Source organism: Mustela lutreola, chromosome 2 (genome assembly GCF_030435805.1).
Source record: "Mustela lutreola isolate mMusLut2 chromosome 2, mMusLut2.pri, whole genome shotgun sequence".
In the NCBI taxonomy this organism is placed as follows: Eukaryota; Metazoa; Chordata; class Mammalia; order Carnivora; family Mustelidae; genus Mustela; species Mustela lutreola.
In genome coordinates this window covers 158,734,692-158,755,704 of record NC_081291.1, presented here as the reverse complement: position 1 = coordinate 158,755,704, position 21,013 = coordinate 158,734,692, and the positions used below count along the sequence as shown (strand labels likewise).

At 36.9% G+C, this 21,013-nt stretch overlaps 1 protein-coding gene across 3 annotated transcripts in view; it reads right to left on the bottom strand.

The window, feature by feature from the left end:
* Positions 1-21,013, bottom strand: part of GSK3B (glycogen synthase kinase 3 beta) — a 221,662-nt gene that overhangs the window by 109,962 nt on the left and 90,687 nt on the right. For all 3 annotated transcript variants that reach the window (XM_059163958.1, XM_059163956.1, XM_059163957.1), the window contains exon 3: positions 6,256-6,339. In XM_059163958.1, the coding sequence (XP_059019941.1) occupies positions 6,256-6,339 (84 nt within the window). The remainder of the gene's footprint in view (positions 1-6,255; positions 6,340-21,013) is intronic.

The following is a 21,013-nucleotide window of genomic DNA, read 5'->3' as shown; positions in this document are numbered from 1 at the left end:
CTAAAGGAAGGAAATAATATAGACCAGAAACAAATAAAACAGAGACAAACAAACAAAAAAACAGAAAACAAAACAAACAAACAAAAAACAGAAAACACCTAAGAAAATCAAAAGTTTGCTCTTTGAAAAGCTAAAAAAAACTGACAAACCTTTAGCTAGACTGCCAAAAAAGATACAAAAAACTAACATCAGAACTGAACATGAGGATATTACTACTGACCTTACAGAACGAATGTGTGCCAACAAATTAGCCTAAATGAAATCAGTAAATTCAAGGAAACACACCAAATATTAAACTAACTCAAGACAAAATATAAAAACCTCAACAAACCTATATAAAAAGTAAAGAATGCATCGATCAGTAATCCGAGAACTTCCCAAAAAGTAAAGTCTGAGACCAGACGGTTTCAATGGTAAATTCTAACAAACCCATAAAGAATTAACAATTCTTCACAAACTCATCCCCCCAAAACTGGAAGAGTTTAAGTGTTTAGTTAATGCCTGGCGTACAGTAAGCATCACACAGTTTTGGCTATTATCACTACTACTACTATTATTGTCCTGAAACAAAAGCTATTTATTCTTTTCTAAAAATTCTCCAAAGTAGACACTATACAACCTCTCTTTGTTTAGCAATTATTATTGAGATATTTTTAAATGCTATGTGTCTAATACACTGATCCTGCAGAAAAGGACATTCTACACTAAATAGTACAGCATACTATCCTGGAGAAAGATTGCCGGGAATGGACTCCTAATGTTGCTACTCAGTAGCTGTATGACTCAGGTAGCTTACTTAACTGCAAGTGCCTCAGTTTCTTCTATAAAATGGGGGATAATAACAGTACCCATTCTTCACTGGGTGGCTATAAGGTTTAAGGGAGTTATAAAGTACATGTAAAGTGCTAAGAGCAATATCTGAGGCATAGTAAGTGCAATATATATTTGCAACTATTAAATTATAATTTGCAAAGGAGGAAGTTAATGTTTATTAAGTGTTAATTATATGCCAAGTGCTACGATCAAGCACCTAAACATTATTACTTTTTTCTTACAAAATCCTTACTATACAGATGAGAAGGGGGAAAAGGCTTAGAAAGGTAAATATCTTGCCAGTTACACTGCTATCAAGTGGCAGAACTGGGATGTAAACCCCGTTACAAAGCCAGAGTTTTTTAATTTTCAGAATAGATTCATCCCTACCCTTTTCTCTCCAGGGCTAGTGACAAACAGGCATAATAAAAGCTCAGCACTCTTCTCTTTGATCCCAGAAGCAGTGGTAGAATCCTTTCCTTCTATACACAGCTCTCTACACAGTTACTATCAATAGAGCAAAGTTGGTATGAAGAATGAAATCAATTTGTCATCCTTGCTATTTAAACTGCCTCTCATACAAGTAGAGGGAAAGATTTTTTTTAAGGAAGGCGATTTCTTTATTATTCAAATTACCAATCTATGATTTTACCAATCTAATATTTTACAGGTAAAATATTTTCACATGTAAGGTTACTTACAGAAATTTTTCTAAAAAAAAAAATTCAAATAAAATTTGAGTCTCCTATAAAGATACAATGTGGTTTACATACTATGTCCGTCCTTCAGACTCGTAGGGTTCTACAGAGGTGAGATGCAACTCAGGAAAGACAACGTTAGCTGGTCCCATACCCTAGTTTCAACCAAAGCAACTTTGTTTTCTACCTGTTCTTTTTATAGGATAGGGTTCTTCATAAAATTCTATTTAGGAGCAAAGCAGCTTCTACGATCAAATACCGATAATGAAAAAACACAAATTCACGAAAATATCATAAGCCTAGACTTATAAAACATTCAAAAATCCCCATTTTTGTCTGGTCAAGGACAGAGTGCTACTTCTTCTGAACTAAATCAGAGTTAGTTAAAGCCCACTGAGTAATCTAAAGTATACTGATTGACTACCTGATGCTCTAGTTACTACAGCAAACACTAATAATTCCAACCAGATGACTATGACTAAGACTAAGTCACACCTCTGCTCTCTGTCCTGACTTAATTCCCCCTTCTTTCAGTTATTATGGACAGTCTTCTCCCCAGTTATATGCTAAACAATTGCTAAAGAAAACTAGTCTTTCAAATGGCAGGGTGGAGCAAAATAAAGACAATTTTACCAAAACAGACATAACCTTTCAATTAAACTGTGGTCAGTGGTGATTGTCTGCCAAATATTGCCATAATCCTACTCTAACTTCACCCAAAGCTGAAAAGTGCTTATAGATAAAAGTTATGAAGTCCTGGGGTAGCACAGTGGAGGAATACTTAGGGAGTACTATGCAGTTCAACAATTCAATGGAATACTGTATAGTCAATAACTACAAATACTATGAGGCAACAAAGAAAGTTTTATGAGATCTTCAAAGTTTATAAGTTATAAATAATTATTCATGCAACTATACAAATGAAATGAAATAGGAAAGAAAGAAAAGAGGAAAAGAAAGGAAAAGAAAAAAATGAAAAGAATAGGAAAGGAAAGGACGAGGGAGAGGGGATATTTGAGACCAATAAGGAAAGGAATTTTCCAAAAAGGAAAGGAAAGGAAAGGAGAGAAGAGAAGAGAAGAGAAGAGAAGAGAAGAGAAGAGAAGGAGGGAAGGAAGAGAACAGAACAGAAGTCAAAAGTCAGGATAGTGAGTAAAAATTTTTCTTCTTTAAAATTTTCCAAAAAGGGAGTAATAGAGGCAAAAAAAGAAAGAAAGGAAGACCAAGAAAGAGAATGAAAAAGGCTCAGGACAGATGAGAATCCATACAGACTCAGAAGCATCAGATATTCAAAGAAAGATGGGTAGAAATCCAACAAAAGAGGGGTGAGATTGAAATCCATATAGTAATTAAATGAGAAAGAGACAGACAGACAGACAGGTATCAGAGTTGAGGAGAGGAAAAAAATCTGAGCAGGTGAAACAAACCAAGAGAGGGACAGAACCCCAGAGACGGAAAGATAGAGACCCAGAGCCCAGAGTGAAGGAAGCAGAAACCCAGAAAGTAGACAGAGACAAAAGGAACAGAAGAGACTAAGAAAACGGTAGAGAGGGAGAGATGAGGACAACAATAAGAGAGTTATGAAATGCTTACATATACATCAACCAAGTCTTTCACCCTTATAATCCTGAAACACTGAATTCTCTTTTTCACCCTCACAATTTCTAAAACCGTCTCCCTAATTGCCTGCTCATATCTCCTTTAGGCTTATGTTCTGACCACTGATGTCTTGTCCAGATGTTCCCCTGAGCTCTTTAGCACCCTGAAGAAAAACTCTTCATGGAATATTGAATCCCAGTCTCTTCACAGAGGTTTTTTTTTTTTTTTTTATTGTTGTTTTTACTGCTTTGTCCTAGACAAAGGACCTACCCAAAGGCACTGGCTTCCTTGCAGTTTTCCCAAATGAAGATTATTCTCACATTCTATGACCAGAAGGCAGTACTTGGCAAACTATTGGCTCTTTACTGTCCTGGTCTCAAATATCCCCTCTCCCTTGTCCCAGAACTCCGAAGAGTTCTACCACATGGCTACACAACTCTATCAGCCCAATCTTGTCAATACCCTTTCTCTACTTAGCACCCACCCTCCACTGTCAGCTACCACAACCACCTATGAAATCATACATGTATCTGTCTCATGGGGATTTCTATTTGCATGTCCCAGAGACATCTTGAACTATTATTATTTCTTCCTCCAAACTCTTCTTATTTATACACATAGATAGTACATAATGCTTCTGTTAGGAAAAGTGCCTACCCAATATAAGACTGTCATATTCAGAGAGAAATCATCTTTAAAAATCTGTAAGAATTCCCCAAGATATTTAGATCCTTTTCTAAAAGGCAGTTGTAAGTTCACTCTCAGGACTCTTAAGAGTTAGAACTGATAACTACAAACCTGAGTTCTCAACCTGAGAGCAGAACCTCTCTTCTCATTTGGGGCATATTAATTTACTATCTGGTCTCATGAATGATGTTAGCCCTGCCAGAACAATTCAGAAGAATGGGAGTGGAGATCATGAGTAGGGCAAGAAGAAATCATCTTTTTGGTGGCTAAAAGATCATGGGAGGTCCTGAACCGGTGTATTTCTGCATATCTTCAGAAAACCTTCCTTTTTTCTTAAGGAAGAAGGATCATTATCTTCACCACTATATCACAAATTTTCTTTTTTTTTTTTTTTTAATTTTTATTTTTAATGAAGCTATCCAAAACTGAGAGGAACATTTTTTTTCACTTTGGAAAATTTACAAAGCTCAAGAGAAAGTTTCTGAAATAAAACATTAGAAAGTACATTTCTTTTTTATAACAGAGGTTCAGCGTCCTCCTGGTTAATCTCCCTTAATGATTTCTCAATTGCTCTTTATCTGTAAGACCATTTATGATAATAAGCAGCTCTGAGCAGCAGCAGGGAGGGAAATCCATCCTCTGTGGTATACAGATAACAGTCCACTGTCATTCCGGAAGCAGGATTAAGTGAGGGTGAGGGCACTGTGAACAAGGCTTTCACCAAACCAAAACCAGATAGGTCAAGTTTGTGATGCTGCCACAAATAGAGCCTTATATTTACAAGTTTGACATTCTTCCTTTTTCTGCTCTTTATTTTCATAAGCATTAAATGACTTAATATTTGTAAAATAACTAAACACAGTGTCTGCTGTATAGGGAAAGCTATATAAATGAAGTAATCATGATAAAATGTCTAGGGGTTTGTAAGGAGTCCTCTGCAAACCAATCTCCATGTAATCTAGTGGTTCACGGAACAAATAATTCTGACCTTTACTTTCCTCCCTGGGGTATTATAATGTCTAGCATCTAATAACAAAAGTCATGAGGATGCAAAATTCCATTAAAAGAGTGCTGTGAACATAACAGATGGTCCATAATGTTATTTGGAAAGGGACAGGAAAAAGTAAAGATGTCAGAATAGATAAGATTAAAGACATAACAGGCAGTTTGCTAGGTTTAAAAAAAAAAAAAAGGTAGCATGAACCTCGTAACTGGCTTTAGAAACAAAAGGGCTCAAATACTTACAAGGGCTTACCCTCCCTAATATAAGCACCTGAGAAACAACAGTCGCTAAGGAGACAATTTGCTAATTATGGTTGCTAAAACATTAGCTATGACTGACACAAACACATTCAAATATTTAACATTTATGTATCCACAGGAGGTATATCACAATTATAGCTTAACACAAAGGAACATTCCCATATTACAGGCTTTGACATGAAAAACATAACTTCTAAGGAAATAATCTAAATAAAACTTAATGGAAAATGGTTAAACACTGGTACACTGGGAAATAGTTATATGAAGTAAAAAAAAAAAAAAAATACTGTGCTTAGAAATCAAGAGGAATTACAGTATATACCAGAAATCTGAGGTCCAAAATATCAATTTGTCTTCTCCAAAGTCATATTTGTTTAGCCAAAAAGATTAAGTAGTTTATTATTTGCCCTGCCCTCACACCCCAAACCAGTGAAGTAGAAAGTAAGGAAAATATTGAACTTGGGAAGAAAAGAGAGTGAACAGGCAGAATTAAGCAAGTAAAACAGAAGAAACTGATTTTCTGTGCTTCCAAACTCTAGTAAGCACAATGATGTTAGTTATAGTTAATGTCATCATATGAACAGAAAGACCAAAAGGGCCAGGGATGCACAGCACAAAGTCTCCTTTAATTATCCTTCGCTTTCACAAAATTAAATGTGATCATAAATAGTGGCCACTTACAACAAGCTTTGTAATATTACACCTTCCTAACTTTTTCCCTCACCAAAGATAGGTTAAACTTGCCTCCCAGTGTTTAAGTCTCATTCTAGTCCTACTAAAGTCTTCCTGTTTTCCCTTTTCCTCCAATACTTCCACTTAAAATGACATAATTTTCCTTCTCTAATAAACAGATGGAACTATCATGGGGCTCCAGAAGCACCTAAGGAACACAGAAAGTTTAAGATATATATACATATATATAAAGAACTAAAGACAAATATTCAAAAAAGAAAATTCTTAAAAATTCATTCCCTTTTCAATTTCATAACTAATTTCTGATATGACTAACGATATTCAGTGATTATATCTTAAGTTCAGAATCACTAGGGCCTGTGTTTTAGAATGCTTCCATTCAATTAGCAAAACTGTTCTGCTAGTTGGGCTAGGGTGGGAGATATAGTAGAGAACGATGACTAATTTTAGAAAAATAACAAGTCTATCATAATATTCAGTACACACTTTCTGCAAGACCTACCTTCTCACCACTTGAGTAGAAGAAATAACGCAATCGGACTATGTTACAGTGATCTAGCTTTCTCATGATTTGGAGCTCTCGGTTCTGAAAAGGAAACACATGAAAATATTTTTTAAAGGATTAAATAATATTAACCATATTGACTAAGATTCGAAGAACTCATAACATTAAATACTACAAAGAGAAGGCTATGGATATGTTACTAAAAAGTATGGTCTAGGGGGTGGGGGCCTGGACAAAGTAGGTGAAGGGGAATGAGAGGTACAAACTGCCCACTGTAAAATAAATTAAGTCATGGGGATGAAAAGTAGGGCATAAGGAATATAGTCTATAATACAGTAATACACTTATCATGGTGAGAATTTCATAACCACTGAAGCACTACATTGCACACCTAAACTTAATATTATATGCCAGCTATACTTCAGTTAAAATTTTTTAAAAGTAAAAAGATAACAAATTTTAAACAAAATAAAAATTATGGTCTATAGACCAATGCTGACCTGCAACCTGTTTTTCACTAGTCTATGTTATTAGTCTACCACTTTCTACTACTTTGAAATAAGACAAACACAGAAATGAGAATAAGTGCTTAGAATGTTTTACAGAAATTTGATATAATAATTTCATATCTGTGAATCTTATAATAAAGATTGGGGCCTATACTCGGTATTTTTTTTTAATTCCACTTTTCTAGTAACTGTTTGTACTGTATTTTACAAAAACATCAGTCTTTGATGAACTGGAAATTTTTAAAATTAGTATTTCACCACTAATAACTTGAGAAGCAGTGTGTACAGGATGTTAAGAGATAGATGGAATAAGCTACCACACTGTACTCTTCTGCAACTATAATAAAAATCAAACTTCTCACTAAACAAGTGAATTTGGGTGCAAAGAGCTCTTACAAGCCCTACTATCTTCCAAGATACAGTTAAAAAAAATAAATAAATAAAATCCGAGAGCCAAAAGAAGGGCTAGTTGCAAAGTTAAAATATGCATGCTAGAAATTGTACAGTCCTGATAAATTTATAGACCACACAAATAATTTTTTCCTTTGGGGAATTTCAAAGTTATGTTCATTCTTCATGAAAAGAAAGCATTAAATATGATGCCTTTCTTTGCAGTAATAAATGTGAAGAGTATATATTAACAAGGAAGATAAATTCCAAAAATATATTTGGCTATCAGAAGTCTAATAAATAAAGGCCAAATTATATAACACAGAGAAAATATTACAAAGTACTGGCTATATGCACAGGAAATATAAAATTAAAATTTTGGGAGAGCTAAAAAACATACAGTTATATACCTGGGAATCTGGAAGGAAAAATGCTTTATGGTTAGAAAAAGAAGCCCCCCTCCCAAAAAAAGAGGGGATGGGGATTGCACAGCAGATGAGGGGCTTAATAAGCAGAACTGTCCTACAGTACAGTGGTTTCCAGTTCTTAGAAGATGATACCAGTGGGCGCCTGGGTGGCTCAGTGGTTAAGCTGCTGCCTTCGGCTCAGGTCATGATCTCAGGGTCCTGGGATCAAGTCCTGCATCGGGCTCTCTGCTCAGCAGGGAGCCTGCTTCCTCCTCTCTCTCTCTCTGCCTGCCTCTCTGCCTACCTGTGATTTCTCTCTGTCAAATAAATAAATAAAATCTTAGAAGGAAAAAAAAAAAAAAAGAAGAAGATGATACCAGAAATATGCAAATGTTTATCCTCCTCTAGAAACTTCCAACTGGCTCTACAGTTGTGCTAGGATGTCATCTTGGGAAAATTGGAAACTATCCCTTTAAATTGGCTGGGTTCATGTACAGTGAGAGCTGGGTTCATGTACAGTGATACTTGAAATTCTTTTATAGGTGAACCTGTGTGGCTCAGTTGGTTAAGCAGTTGATTCTTGATATCAGCTCAGGTCACATGGGGAAAGAGCCCCATGTCAGGGTCCACACTCAGTGGGGAAGCTACCTAAGGATTCTCTCTCTCCCTCACCCCTTCCCTCCACTTGTGCTCTCTTTCAAATAAACAAATAAATCTTTTTTAAAAAATAAGAAAAAATATATTTTATAGAACATCAATCTATCATCCCATTACTTGTTATAAAATGTCTATAGCTGAAGCAATAAACAAAACAACTCAGTATAGTATAATTGCTTTAATAAAGATAACGGAAGTCACATTCTAAGTTTTAACTGTGACAGAGAACACAAACTTCACCAATTTAAAAACTGGGTCTGTTTGCATTTTAAACTGATGCTGAGTTGGAAAGTAGATCTATACTTTGCCAGTTCACATCTATATAGCTAGTTTTGTGGAATAACTGCTAGTAAGCTAAGACTATCAAGATATTAAGATTAAGGTGGCTTTTAAGGATTGTTTTTCAACATAGCCAACTATGTTAAAATAAGCCATTTTCCAGACTCACTAACCAAGTTATAAAAGAGAACTATTAAATTCTCAGATAACAGAAACTGTGTAAGTTTATGCATACCATCTTTTACCAGAAAGAATGCATAAGTGAAGCAAATACATGGACCTAAATAATCATCCACCCTTACTCTTTTGATATATTCTATTTCTTCTTAAAGTCTTAAGTTTTCTCATCTTCAAATTCCCTAAAAGGTCTAAAATATAAATTTCATAGAGCAACATTTATAAGTATTAATCATATCAACACTGGGCAAACAAAGTTAATGCCTGAATGCATTTAAATATACAACTATCACAAGCCTAGCCATTACTACTTAGTCATTCTTTATTAATTCACTAATGACATACTAATTCTACACAAATCACTTTTATACTACAAATACTGGGCACCTATACTATGCCAGGCATTTTTCGTAATGTTAAGGATATTGGCTGTGAACAAGACCAAGCTCCTACCTTCATGAAACTTACAGTCTATGGAGGAGAGTGAGGAAAAAGGAATATATTTTCATATAGCTTAAGGAGACAGAGCATGATATAGACAAGGAGCTGTATTTTGGATAGGGAAGTCAGAACACACCTCATAAAGCGGTAAGATCTGAACACAAACCTGAATGATATATTAACCATGTGAAGATATGTGAGAGGAGCACTGTAGTTTATAGGAACCTCCAAATGTAAACAGAGGTGGATAGGTAATATCAAGAAATAGCTAGAAGAATAATGTGATTGAGTAAAGGAAGAGAAGTTCAGAGACGGTAGGCAGGGGGTATGTCTATAAACTCTTTTAATCACAGTAAGAAACTGAGTTTCATATTAAATGTAAAGGAAAGCCAAAGTCATTTTGATCAGGAAAATGACATAATCTGTTTACCCTTTTTTAAAAAAGATTTTTATTTATTTATTTGACAGACAAATCACAAGTAGGCAGAGAGGCAGGCAGAGAGAGAGAGAGGAGGAAGCAGGCTCCCCACTGAGCAGAGAGCCCGATGCGAAACTCGATCCCAGGACCCTGGGATCACGACCTGAGCCGAAGGCAGAGGCTTTAACCCACTGAGACACCCAGGTGCCCCTGATTTACCCTTTTTAAAGGATCATTCTAAAAACTGAAGAGAATAAATTTGATGGAGAAAGTGGTTCAAGAGTTCTGTTTTCCATCTATTAAGTTTGAAACGTTTACTGGCCATCCAAGTGAAAATACTGTGAGGCTCAAGGAAGGAGAAGTTGAAGCCAGAAATATGCATCTAGGAGTCATCTTCAAAAAGAGAACTTAAGGTTAACATGGGTGGCTCAGTCATTAAGCGTCTGCCTTCAGCTTGGGTCATGATCCCAGGGTCCTGGGATTGAGCCCTGCATCAGGTTCCCTACTCAGTGGAAAGCCTGCTTCTCCAGGTTCCACTCCCTCTGCTAGTGCTCCCTCTCTCTCTGTCAAATAAATAAATAAAGTCTTTTTTAAAAAGGGGGGGCTTAAAGCAAGGGAACCCAACGGTATCACCTAGGGAAGATATTTAGAGCAGAATACATAAATAAATATTCAGAGAAGGAGCAGATCACATGGAGAAGTAATGAAGTAGGACGAAAAAAAGGAGAGAATGTTATCTTTCAAGCAAAGTAAAAAACGTTTTCAGAAACCCACTGAGAATATCATTCTTAATGGAGAAAAACTGAGAGCTTTTCTGCTAAGGTCAGGAACACAGCAGGGATGTCCATTATCACCACTGCTATTCAACATAGTACTAGAAGTCCTAGCCTCAGCAATCAGACAATAAAAAGAAATTAAAGGCATCCAAATCAGCAAAGAAGTCAAACTATCGCTCTTTGCAGATGATATGATACTATATGAGGAAAACCCAAAGACTCCACACCAAATCTACTAGAATTTATACAGGAATTCAGTAAAGTGTCAGGATATAAAATCAATGCACAGAAATCAGTTGCATTTCTGTACACCAATAACAAAACAGAAGAAAGAAAAATTAAGGAGTCAATCCCATTTACAATTGCACCCAAAATCATAAGATATCTAGGAATAAATCTAACCAAAGAGGCAAAGAATTTATACTCAGAAAACTATAAAGTACTCATGAAAGAAATTGAGGAAGACACAAAGAAATGGAAATCATGTTCCATGCTCATGGATTGGAAGAGCAAATATGAAAATGTTTATGCTACCTAAAGCAATTTACACATTTAATGTAATCCCTATTAAAATCCCATCCATTTTTTTCAAAGAAATAGAACAAATAACCTAAAATTTATATGGAACCAGAAAAGACCTCGAATAGCCAGAGGAATACTGAAAAAGAAAGTCAAACTTGGTGGCATTGCAATTCTAGACTTCAATCTCTATTACAAAGCTGTCATCATCAAGACGGGATGGTACTGGCACAAAAACAGACACACAGATCAGTGGAACAAAATAGAGAGCCCAGAAATAGACCCTGAACTCTACGGTCAACTAATCTTTGACAAAGCAGGAAACAATGTCCAATGGAAAAAAGACAGCCTCTTCAACAAATGGTGTTGGGAAAATTGGACAGCCACATGCAGAAAAATGAAACTGGACCATTTCCTTACACCACACACGAAAATAGACTCAAAATGGATGAAGGACCTCAATGTGAGAAAGGAATCCATCAAAATCCTTGAGGAGAACACAGGCAGCAACCTCTTCGACCTCGGCCGCAACAACTTCTTCCTAGGAACACCACCAAAGGCAAGGGAAACAAGGGCAAAAATGAACTATTGGGACTTTATCCAGATCAAAAGCTTTTGCACAGAAAAGAAAACAGTTAACAAAACTAAAAGACAACAGACAGAATGGGAGAAGATATTTGCAAATGACATATCCGATAAAGGGCTAGTATCCAAAATCTATAAAGAATTTATCAAACTCAACACCCAAAGAACAAATAATCCAATCAAGAAATGGGCAGAGGACATGAACAGACATTTCTGCAAAGAAGACATCCAGATGGCCAACAGACACATAAAAAAGTGCTCCATATCACTCGGCATCAGGGAAATACAAATCAAAACCACAATGACATACTACCTCACAGCAGTCAGAATGGCTAAAATTAACAAGTCAGGAAATGACAGATGCTGGCGGGGATGCAGAGAAAGGGGAACCCTCCTACACTGTTGGTGGGAATGCAAGCTGGTGCAACCACTCTGGAAAACAGCATGGAGGTTCCTCAAAATGTTGAAAATAGAGATACCCTATGACCTAGCAATTGCACTACTGGGTATTTACCCTAAAGATACAAATGTAATGATCCGAAGGGGCACATGCACCTGAATGTTTATAGCAGCAATGTCCACAATAGCCAAACTATGGAAAGAACCTAGATGTCCATCAACAGATGAATGGATAAAGAAGAGGTGAGATACACACACACACACACACACACACACACACAATGGAATACTATGCAGCCATCAAAAGAAATGAAATCTTGCCATTTGCAACGACGTGGATAGAACTAGAGGGTATTATGCTCAGCAAAATAAGTCAGAGAAAGACATTTATCATATGATCTCCCTGATATGAGGAAGTTGAGATGCAATGTGGGAGGTTTGGGGGGGTGGGAAAAGCATAAATGAAACAAGATGGGATCAGGAGGGAGACAAACCGTAAGAGACTCTTAATGTCACGAAACAAACTGAGGGTTGTCGGGGGTAGGGGGTTGGGAGAGGGTGGTGGGGTTATGGACATTGGGGAGGGTATGTGTTATGGTGAGTGCTGAGTGCTGTGAAGCGTGTAAACCTTGTGATTCACAGACCTATAGCCCTGGGGCTAATAATATATTATAGGTTAATTAAAAAATTAAAAAATATAAAAACAAAACAAAACAAAAATGTTTTCAGAAAAAGGCAGTGACCATTTATGTTGAAAGCTGCTGAAAGGTTGACTGAGATGAAAACAGAAAACTGGTAATTGGAAAGGGTAAACGCAGGATGCCAGTGACTCTCATAAAAGTGCGTTCAGCAGAAAAGCGCTAACAAAAGTCTGACTAGAGTGAATTAAAGTGGCCTGGAAGACATGAGGGAAAGGAGTAAGAAGTCAGAAAGTTTCAAAAGGGCAATATTTCCAGCTATAGTGGAATAAAGTGATTGGCAAATCCGTTCCCCCTTAAAACACCTATAAAAAGGACAACACTGTAGGGGTATCTGGGTGGCTTAGTCAGTTAAATTATCTGACTCTTAGTTCAGATCCTGAGGTCCCGAGATCCAGCTCTGGGTAGGGCTCCTCACTCAGCAAGGAGTCTGCTTGAGATTCTCTCTCTCCCTCTGCCCCTCACCCGCTCCCCCTCGCACAAGCAGACACAGGCTCTCTCTCTCTCTCCCTCTCTCAAAATAAATAAATCCTTTTTTTTTTTTTTAAGATTATTTATTTATTTATTTATTTGTCAGGGACAGAGGGAAAGAGAGTGAGCAAGCACAGACAGACAGAGAGGCAGGCAGAGGCAGAGGGAGAAGCAGGTTCCCTGCCGAGCAAGGAGCCCGATGTAGGACTCGATCCCAGGATGCTGGGATCATGACCTGAGCGGAAGGCAGCCGCTTAACTAACTGAGCCACCCAGGCGTCCTAAAATAAATAAATCTTTAAAAAAAAAAAAAAAAAAAAAAAGGACTACATTGTAGAAACAACCACTTCAAGGCTCTGGAAATAAATCAAAGGCAAGAACATATCAAGTAGCATTCATTCTTTAAAAAAAGCTGCTAGACACAGGAGGCAGGACAGTAGGGATCAGTGACCTTTTTGCCAGGGGAAGCTACCATCTCCAACCAATACTGCCCAGCTCAGAGACTGAGGCGGTTTTATCAGGGCAGGAAAACCAGGAATTTTGCCTGGGGGGGGGGGGGGGGGGTTTACCATTCTCTAGTAAAGACAGAAATACCCATCCATGTCCAGTGGCACTGGCAGTAAAAATGGTAAATCTGATAGGAAACAAAGTGAGAAAGCTCACAGCTCTATTACCCTGAGGATCAAGTCCCAGCTGGGAAAAATGACAAGACTTGGCAGAACACTAAAAAACTTAATAGAGGAGATCCTGGACATGAGAGACACAAAGGGGATAAATAAGCTCTCCACATATTCCTGGTTGACTGAAAAGTTGTGCACATATGCAGGGGAAACCCAACAGGGCCTCAGACAAAGTAAAAGCTGAGGCCAACTTAAAAACTGGCCAAATTTTGGGGCACTTGGATGACTCAGTCATTTAAGTGTCTGCCTTTGCCTTGGGTCCTGATCCCAGGATCCTGGGATAGAACCCCATATCAGGCTTCCTGCTCAGCAGGGAGTCTGCTTCTCCCTCCTTCCCCTGCTTGTTGTGTGTGTGTGTGTGTGTGTGTCTCTTCCTTTCTAGTAAGTAAATAAAACCTTTAAAAAAAAAAAAAAAACTGGCCAAATTTTAAATGGACACCCCCACCCATGTAACAGAATCATCAAAAAATGAGGGAAGCCTTATAAACTTAAGATGTTTGAGCACAATCTCTAACCAATAACTGAATGCCCACTAAAATATACAGACATTGTCAGCCTGTGAAAAATATCGGGCTAAAAAATTGAAATTAGAATTAAAAAGTTAACACAGAATATAGGCATTTCAAACTGTAAAGATAAAAAGATTCTATAGATTAAATACAGGAAAATTACCAAAAAAAGAAAAAGAAAAAAAGGAACATCCCAAAATAACCACCTTCATTAAGATTTAAAAAAAAAAAAATCAGACTCCAGAGTTGCAACAATATATTATCTGAAATGGCCAACTGTAAAAATATTTAGTTTTTTTTAAAAGGAAGAAAAGATAAAAGAAAATGTGAGACATACAGACAACAGATAGAGCTGACCCTACTCTAAGATTTAAAAAAAAAAAAAAAGCAGCGAATAGAAAGTGACTCTGGGCAGACACAGCTGTTAGATTTAGCAGACAAGAATAAAAAGTAGCTATTCTATTGAAAAACATAAGGACCTGAAACCATAAAACTCCTAAAAGAAAACAGAGAGAGTCGGTAAGCTTCCTGGCACTGGTCTTGACAATGATTATTTTAAATTTGACAGCAAAAGCAAAGGCAACAACAGCAAAAATAAACAAGTGGAACTACATCAAATTAAAAAGCTTTTGCATAGCAAATAAAATGAGCAACAAAATGAAAGGAAGTAATGGGGGTATGTAATAGGAGAAAATATTTTCAAATCATATATGAGATGAGGTTAATATCTAAAATATATAAAGAATTCACACAACTCAACAGCAAACAAACAAACAAAAAAAACAAGCCAATTAAAATCTGGGCAAAGACCCAAATAGACATTTTTCCTAAGAACACATACAAATAGCCAACAGGTAATGAAAAAGTGTCCAACATCACTAGTCATCAGGGAAATGCAAATCAAAATCAAAATGAGATATCATTTCACACCTGTTAGAATGGCTATCATCAAAAAGATAAGAGATAAAGTGGTGATGAGGATGTAGAGAAAAGGGAAACTTTGTGTACTGGTGGTAGGAAATTAAACTGATGCAGCTACTAAACAGTACGGAGGTTCTTCAAAATATTAAAGATAGAACTACCGTGATCCAGCACTTACACTTAAATCATTATTTTGAGGAGTTACCTGTTCTCCCATATTCACTGCAGTATCATTCACAATAGCCAAGACAGGGAAACAACCTAAGTGTCTATTAACAGAGGAATGGATAAAGAAAATTTGATATAGATAGACAGAACTGTCATTCAGCCAGAAGAAGGACATTCTGACATTTGCAACATGGATGGACCTTGAGGTCATTATGCTAAGTGAAATAAATCAGAAAAGACAAATGCTATATATCATTTGTATGTGGAATCTAAAAACCCAAACTCATACAAAGATACCAGAAGGGTTGTCACGAGGGGCTGGAGATAGGGGAAAAGAGATGTTGGTCAGAGTACAAACTTCTAGTTATAACATGGATAAGTCCTGAGAATCTCACCTATACACCATGGTGAATACAGTTAGTAACATCATACCTTACATTTCAAAGTTGCAAAGTTGCTTACATGTTCTCATCACAAAAAGAAATGGTAATTATAAGGTGTGACGTTAATGGTATGGTGGTAATCAGTTTGCAATATATAAATACATCAAATGAACATACTGTACACCTTAAACAAACACAATATTATATATCAATTATATCAATATAAAGCCAGGAAACTTTTAAAATATGTTCAAAGAGTTAAGGGAAATCATATATTAAAAATTAAAGAAAAATACAACAATTACACAAGTAGAACATTTCAAATAAAGAAATGTTTTAAAACTTGGAAACATTAGAGTTGAAAAGTGTAACAAAGTGAAAGATTCAAGATATGAGATGATATTTCTAAAAAAAATCTGTGAACAAGGGGCACCTGGGTAGCTCAGTGGGTTAAAGCCTCTGCCTTCAGCTCAGGTCCTGATCCCAGGGTCTTGGGATCAAGCCCCAGCATTGGGCTCTCTGCTCAGCAGGGAGCCTGCTTCCCTCTCTTTCTCTGCCTGCCTCTCTGCCTACTTGTGATCTCTGTCAAATAAATAAATAAATAAATTAAAAAAAAAAAATCTGTGAACTTAAAAACAAATAAATAAACTATCCAATTCAAAGAGCAGAGGGGAAAAAAAGACTGCGGAAAAATGAACAGGGCTTCAGAGGCCTCATATGGGATAATAGCACACCTACCGACATATGTATAAAGGCAACATCAAAATAAATAAATAAAGAGGAAAAAGAAAAAGTAGGAGAAAAAATTCGAAGAAATAACTGCTGAAAACTCCCAAAATTTGATGAAAAACACTAATCTACTGACCACAAAACTTAATGAACCCTAAGCTAAATGAACCCCAAAAAGATAAATACAAAGCGATTCACATCTAGGCATATCACTTTTGAACTGAAGCCACAAAGAAAAAAAAATCATGAAAACGGTAACAAAAAAATGGTTTCTAACATACATGGGGAAAATAATGCAATAAACAGCTGATTAATCATCAGACTGATGAATGCCAGAAGGCAAAAAAAATAAGATAAAATAAAACTTAAAAATCCTGACACACCTGGGTGGCTCAAATGGTTAAAGCATCTGCCCTAGGCTCTGGTCATGATCTCCAGGTCCTGGGATCCAGCCCCATGTCAGACATTTGAGAGAGAAAGAGAGCACATGCACAAGCAGGGGAGAGGCAGAGGGAAATGGAGAAGTAGGCTCCCCGTAAGCAAGGAATACAACAACGTAGGGCTCAAACCCAGGACCCCAGGATTGTGACATGGGCTGAAAGCAGATGTTTAACCAAGCAAGCCACCCAGGCAACCCACCCTCCACCCCAATTTATTTTTAAGTGGAGAATATTCTACAGTAGAAGACCTGACTTTAAGAAATACTGATGCATGGGCACCTGGGTGGCTCAGTGGGTTAAAGCCTCTGCCACTGCTCAGGTCATGATCCCAGGGTCCTGGGATAGAGACCCACATCAGGCTCTCTGCTCTGCAGGGGGCCTGCTTTCTCCTCTCTCTCTCTCTGTCTGCCTCTCTGCCTACTTGTAATCTCTGTTTGTCAAATTAAAAAAAAAAAAAAAACTTAAAAAAGAAGAAATACTGATGCAAGTTTCTCAAACTGAAAAGAAATGACATCAGGAGATAATTTGATCCACAAGGAGAAATGAGAGCACCAGAAATGGTAAATATAATTAAGAAAATATAAAGACTATAAATATATTTTTTCTTTTCTTCCCTTTATTTCACTAAATACATATATTAAATAAAGCAATTTCAGTAATAGTGTATGATTAGGCTTATAACATAAATAGATGTAACACATGTGACAATAATGGCAGGAAAAGAGGGATGAGAAAATGAAGTTGTACTGGTGAAAGGGTGCTATGTTTTACTGGAATTAAGCTAGTGTAACCTGAAGCAGACATATAAACTGAAATGTACACTATAATTCCTAAAGTAGCCACTAAGAAAATAATTTCTGTAATGCTTAAAAAAAATAAAAATAAAATCAACCCTGGACCCACAATGGTACCTCAAAAAATGAAGGCAATACATGCAAACAGAGGAACAAAAACGAGAGAGAAACAGAACAAAGAGGACCATGGCACAGGTAATTCCAATCCTAACAAAAACTACATAGTATGTAATTAACTAAGCACACAATCAAAAGCAGAGATGGTCAGACTGGATAAGAAAGAAAACTCCAGCTACATTCCTTCTACAGTAAATATACTTTAGATTCAAAGACCCAAACAGGTTGAAAGTAAAAGGATGGAAAATGATACACCATGCGAACAGCAACCAAAAGATACCTGGAGTGGTAATGTTATTGGCAAAGTAAATTCTGAGAGCTAGAGATTCTCCCATGTCCTACCAGATAAAGTCTAAATCACTTCATGTTTTAGTTCCTTCTTACTAGCTTCACCCTATCTTCTACTCATAACCAATGTGATCACAGCTAGATTCCACTTCTCACTCTTTCTGACCATATTATTTCATCCCCAATTCTAAGCCACTGATTACACCATCACTGGAATGTTTACACCCTCCCTCCCACTTAACACACATTCTACCCATCTTTAAAGTTCCTATTTAACTCCCACCTTTTTCACAAGGCCATCCCCAGCTGCTCCAACTCACTAATCTCTGATCTCTAAATTCCTGCTGCACCTTGAAATATTTTGGAATTTATTATATACTCTCTTGGGTCTTTTTATTTTTACAAACTATTAGTGCTGTTATGTAAAAGAACACTTTTCAAAAAGTACCTTATAGAAAGCAGGTATTACACTGCAGTGACTATAGAGAAACACACACACATACACACACCCACATGTCCAACTAACTTACTATATAAGTGCCTTAACAGGAGAGGCTGAATTTTGTATCTTCCCATATCAGCCACAGAGCTCTCAATACTCTGGTTACTGTCTTTCATAGAATAAATTCTGTTTCTGTAACTGCTTCTATCTTGTAAATTGCTACAGACCAGTATTTTCCAAATTGTAGGTTCAGCCAATCAGGCTTGAGAAGGGGATGGTAAGGAGAAGAGAATGGAATGAGAACTTTAATATAATTGGACTACGGACTTTTTAACCAAACTTATTTCCATTATTTTTCTGTGCACTGGTTTGCAATATAAAATGTATTTCTTAATATAGGATCATAGTTAGTAACTTAAAATCCATTGTAGAAAAATAACCTGTCTATATAAAGGCAATTTTTCCCAATATAGAAAAGATAAGGGGCGCCTAGGTGGCTCAGTGGGTTAGACCCTCTGCCTTTGGCTCAGGTCACGATCCCAGGGTCCTGAGATCGAGCCCCACATCAGGATCTCTGCTCAATGGGGAGCCTGCTTCCTCCTCTCCCTCTCTGCCTGCCTCTCTGCCTACCTGTGATCTCTGTTTGTCAAATAAATTTTAAAAATCTTTAAAAAAAAAAAAGATAAAAAATTATTGGTATCACAAAACAAACTGAGGGTTGCTGGGGGGAGGGGGATTGGGAGAAGGGGGGTGGGGTTATGGACAATGGGGAGGGTATGTGCTTTGGTTGAGTGCTGTGAAGTATGTAAACCTGGCGATTCACAGACCTGTACCCCTGGGGATAAAACTATATGTTTATAAAAAATAAAAAATTTTTAAAAAAGTTATTGGTAAACTAAATTCTTATTTACCATTCCCATCTAAAAAAATAAAGTAACTGCTCAAGACGGAATAAATACCACACCCATGTAAGAAAACCTGAAAGCCACATTTAAAGGAAAAATTATACTTTTAGTTTAAGCAATAGTCATTAACATATATCATCTTTTTAAAAAGATTTATTTATTTGACAGAGAGATTTTATTTATTTATTTGATAAGTAGGCACAGAGACAGGTAGAAGAGAGAGAGGGAAGCAGACTCCCTGCTGAGCAGAGACCTCCCCCCTCAATGCGGTGCTCAATCCCAGGACCCTGAAACCATGACCTGAGCTGAAGGCAGAGGCTTAACCCAATGAGCCACCCAGGTGCCCCTATCATCTTCTAAATAGACAGAGGTTATGTTCATTTTTACATTATTTGACACATCACACTTCAAAAGAAGAGGAAAACAAAAACAAAAACTTCCAGAAGCTAAAAAGCATTGAGTCAAGGGATTCCCAAAAGGGTACTTAACGCACCTTTATATAAAGTTCATTAAAGGAAAAGCTAACTTAAAGATGAGTTAACAACCAGCAAGTAATAATACTGTGGACATATGGTAGGCAGCCTATGGCTATCATCATCTTTTCTTCTTCACTGAATTTCATTCTGTTGGATCTCTCCTACCATAGAAAGCTCCACTTTCATAAAATCTAGTAAAATACCATTTACTTCAAACGTTTTGGCTCAAAGAACAACTCTTGGTTTTGGCTTGGGTCATAAGATCAAGCCTCAGTAAGGGCTCACACTCAGCAGAGTCTGCTTAAGGTTCTCTCCCTCCCCGACACTCTCTATTCGTATGCACGTGCTCGCTCTCTAAAAAAAAAATAAAATCTTTAAAAAAAAAAAAAAGGATCATCCAGAGTTCCATCACCCAACATTTGTAATCACATTAGGACTGAAAAATTGTTTAATTCCTCTCTAAATCTTTGATTACATAGTAAATTTGGACCCTTCAATTGGCTAAAATATCTCAAAATAACTCCACGTATACAATAATTATTTTGAAGGCAACTATGTGTCAGACCCAGGACTCTGAGTGTATACAAATTCATAGTCTTTAAATATTTCATATTCTAATGGGTAAGCCAATCCAACAATTACAACACAAGTGAGAACTCTAGCTCACTTGGAAAGGGCTACAGGTAAATGGGGATTGGACCTAAGAAAAATTTGCTTATTAGTACCTTGAAAAATCCTGGAAAGGGGCAGTGGAAAGTCTAAGAAGTCTGAATACTACAAGTCATAAAGAGCCACTGATCTGCTCTAAGCAAGAGATTTGTTTTGGGAAGATCACTGGTTCTGAAAAAAAAATTTTTTTTTAAGGAAGAGAAGATAAACAAGGAGCTGCACTGAGGTAGAAAAAGTAAGGACAGATGCAAGAGAATGAGAGATGAACTGAGAGGCAGATCAACAGTTATTTCATCACCTGCTGCTATAGGTTTGGTAACTGAAAGGAGGGGGAGGGATAACTATCAAGCTTCTGACTCATGTGACTATTAACATGACAGTAGAGTTCACTGGCCTAGGAAGCTGTTTTGGAAGAAGAAAGGAATGAGTTCAGTTTGGGACATGTTTACTGAAATGGCTGAAGGACACAGTTGGAAAAGTCCAGAAAGCAATATGATACGATCATCTTA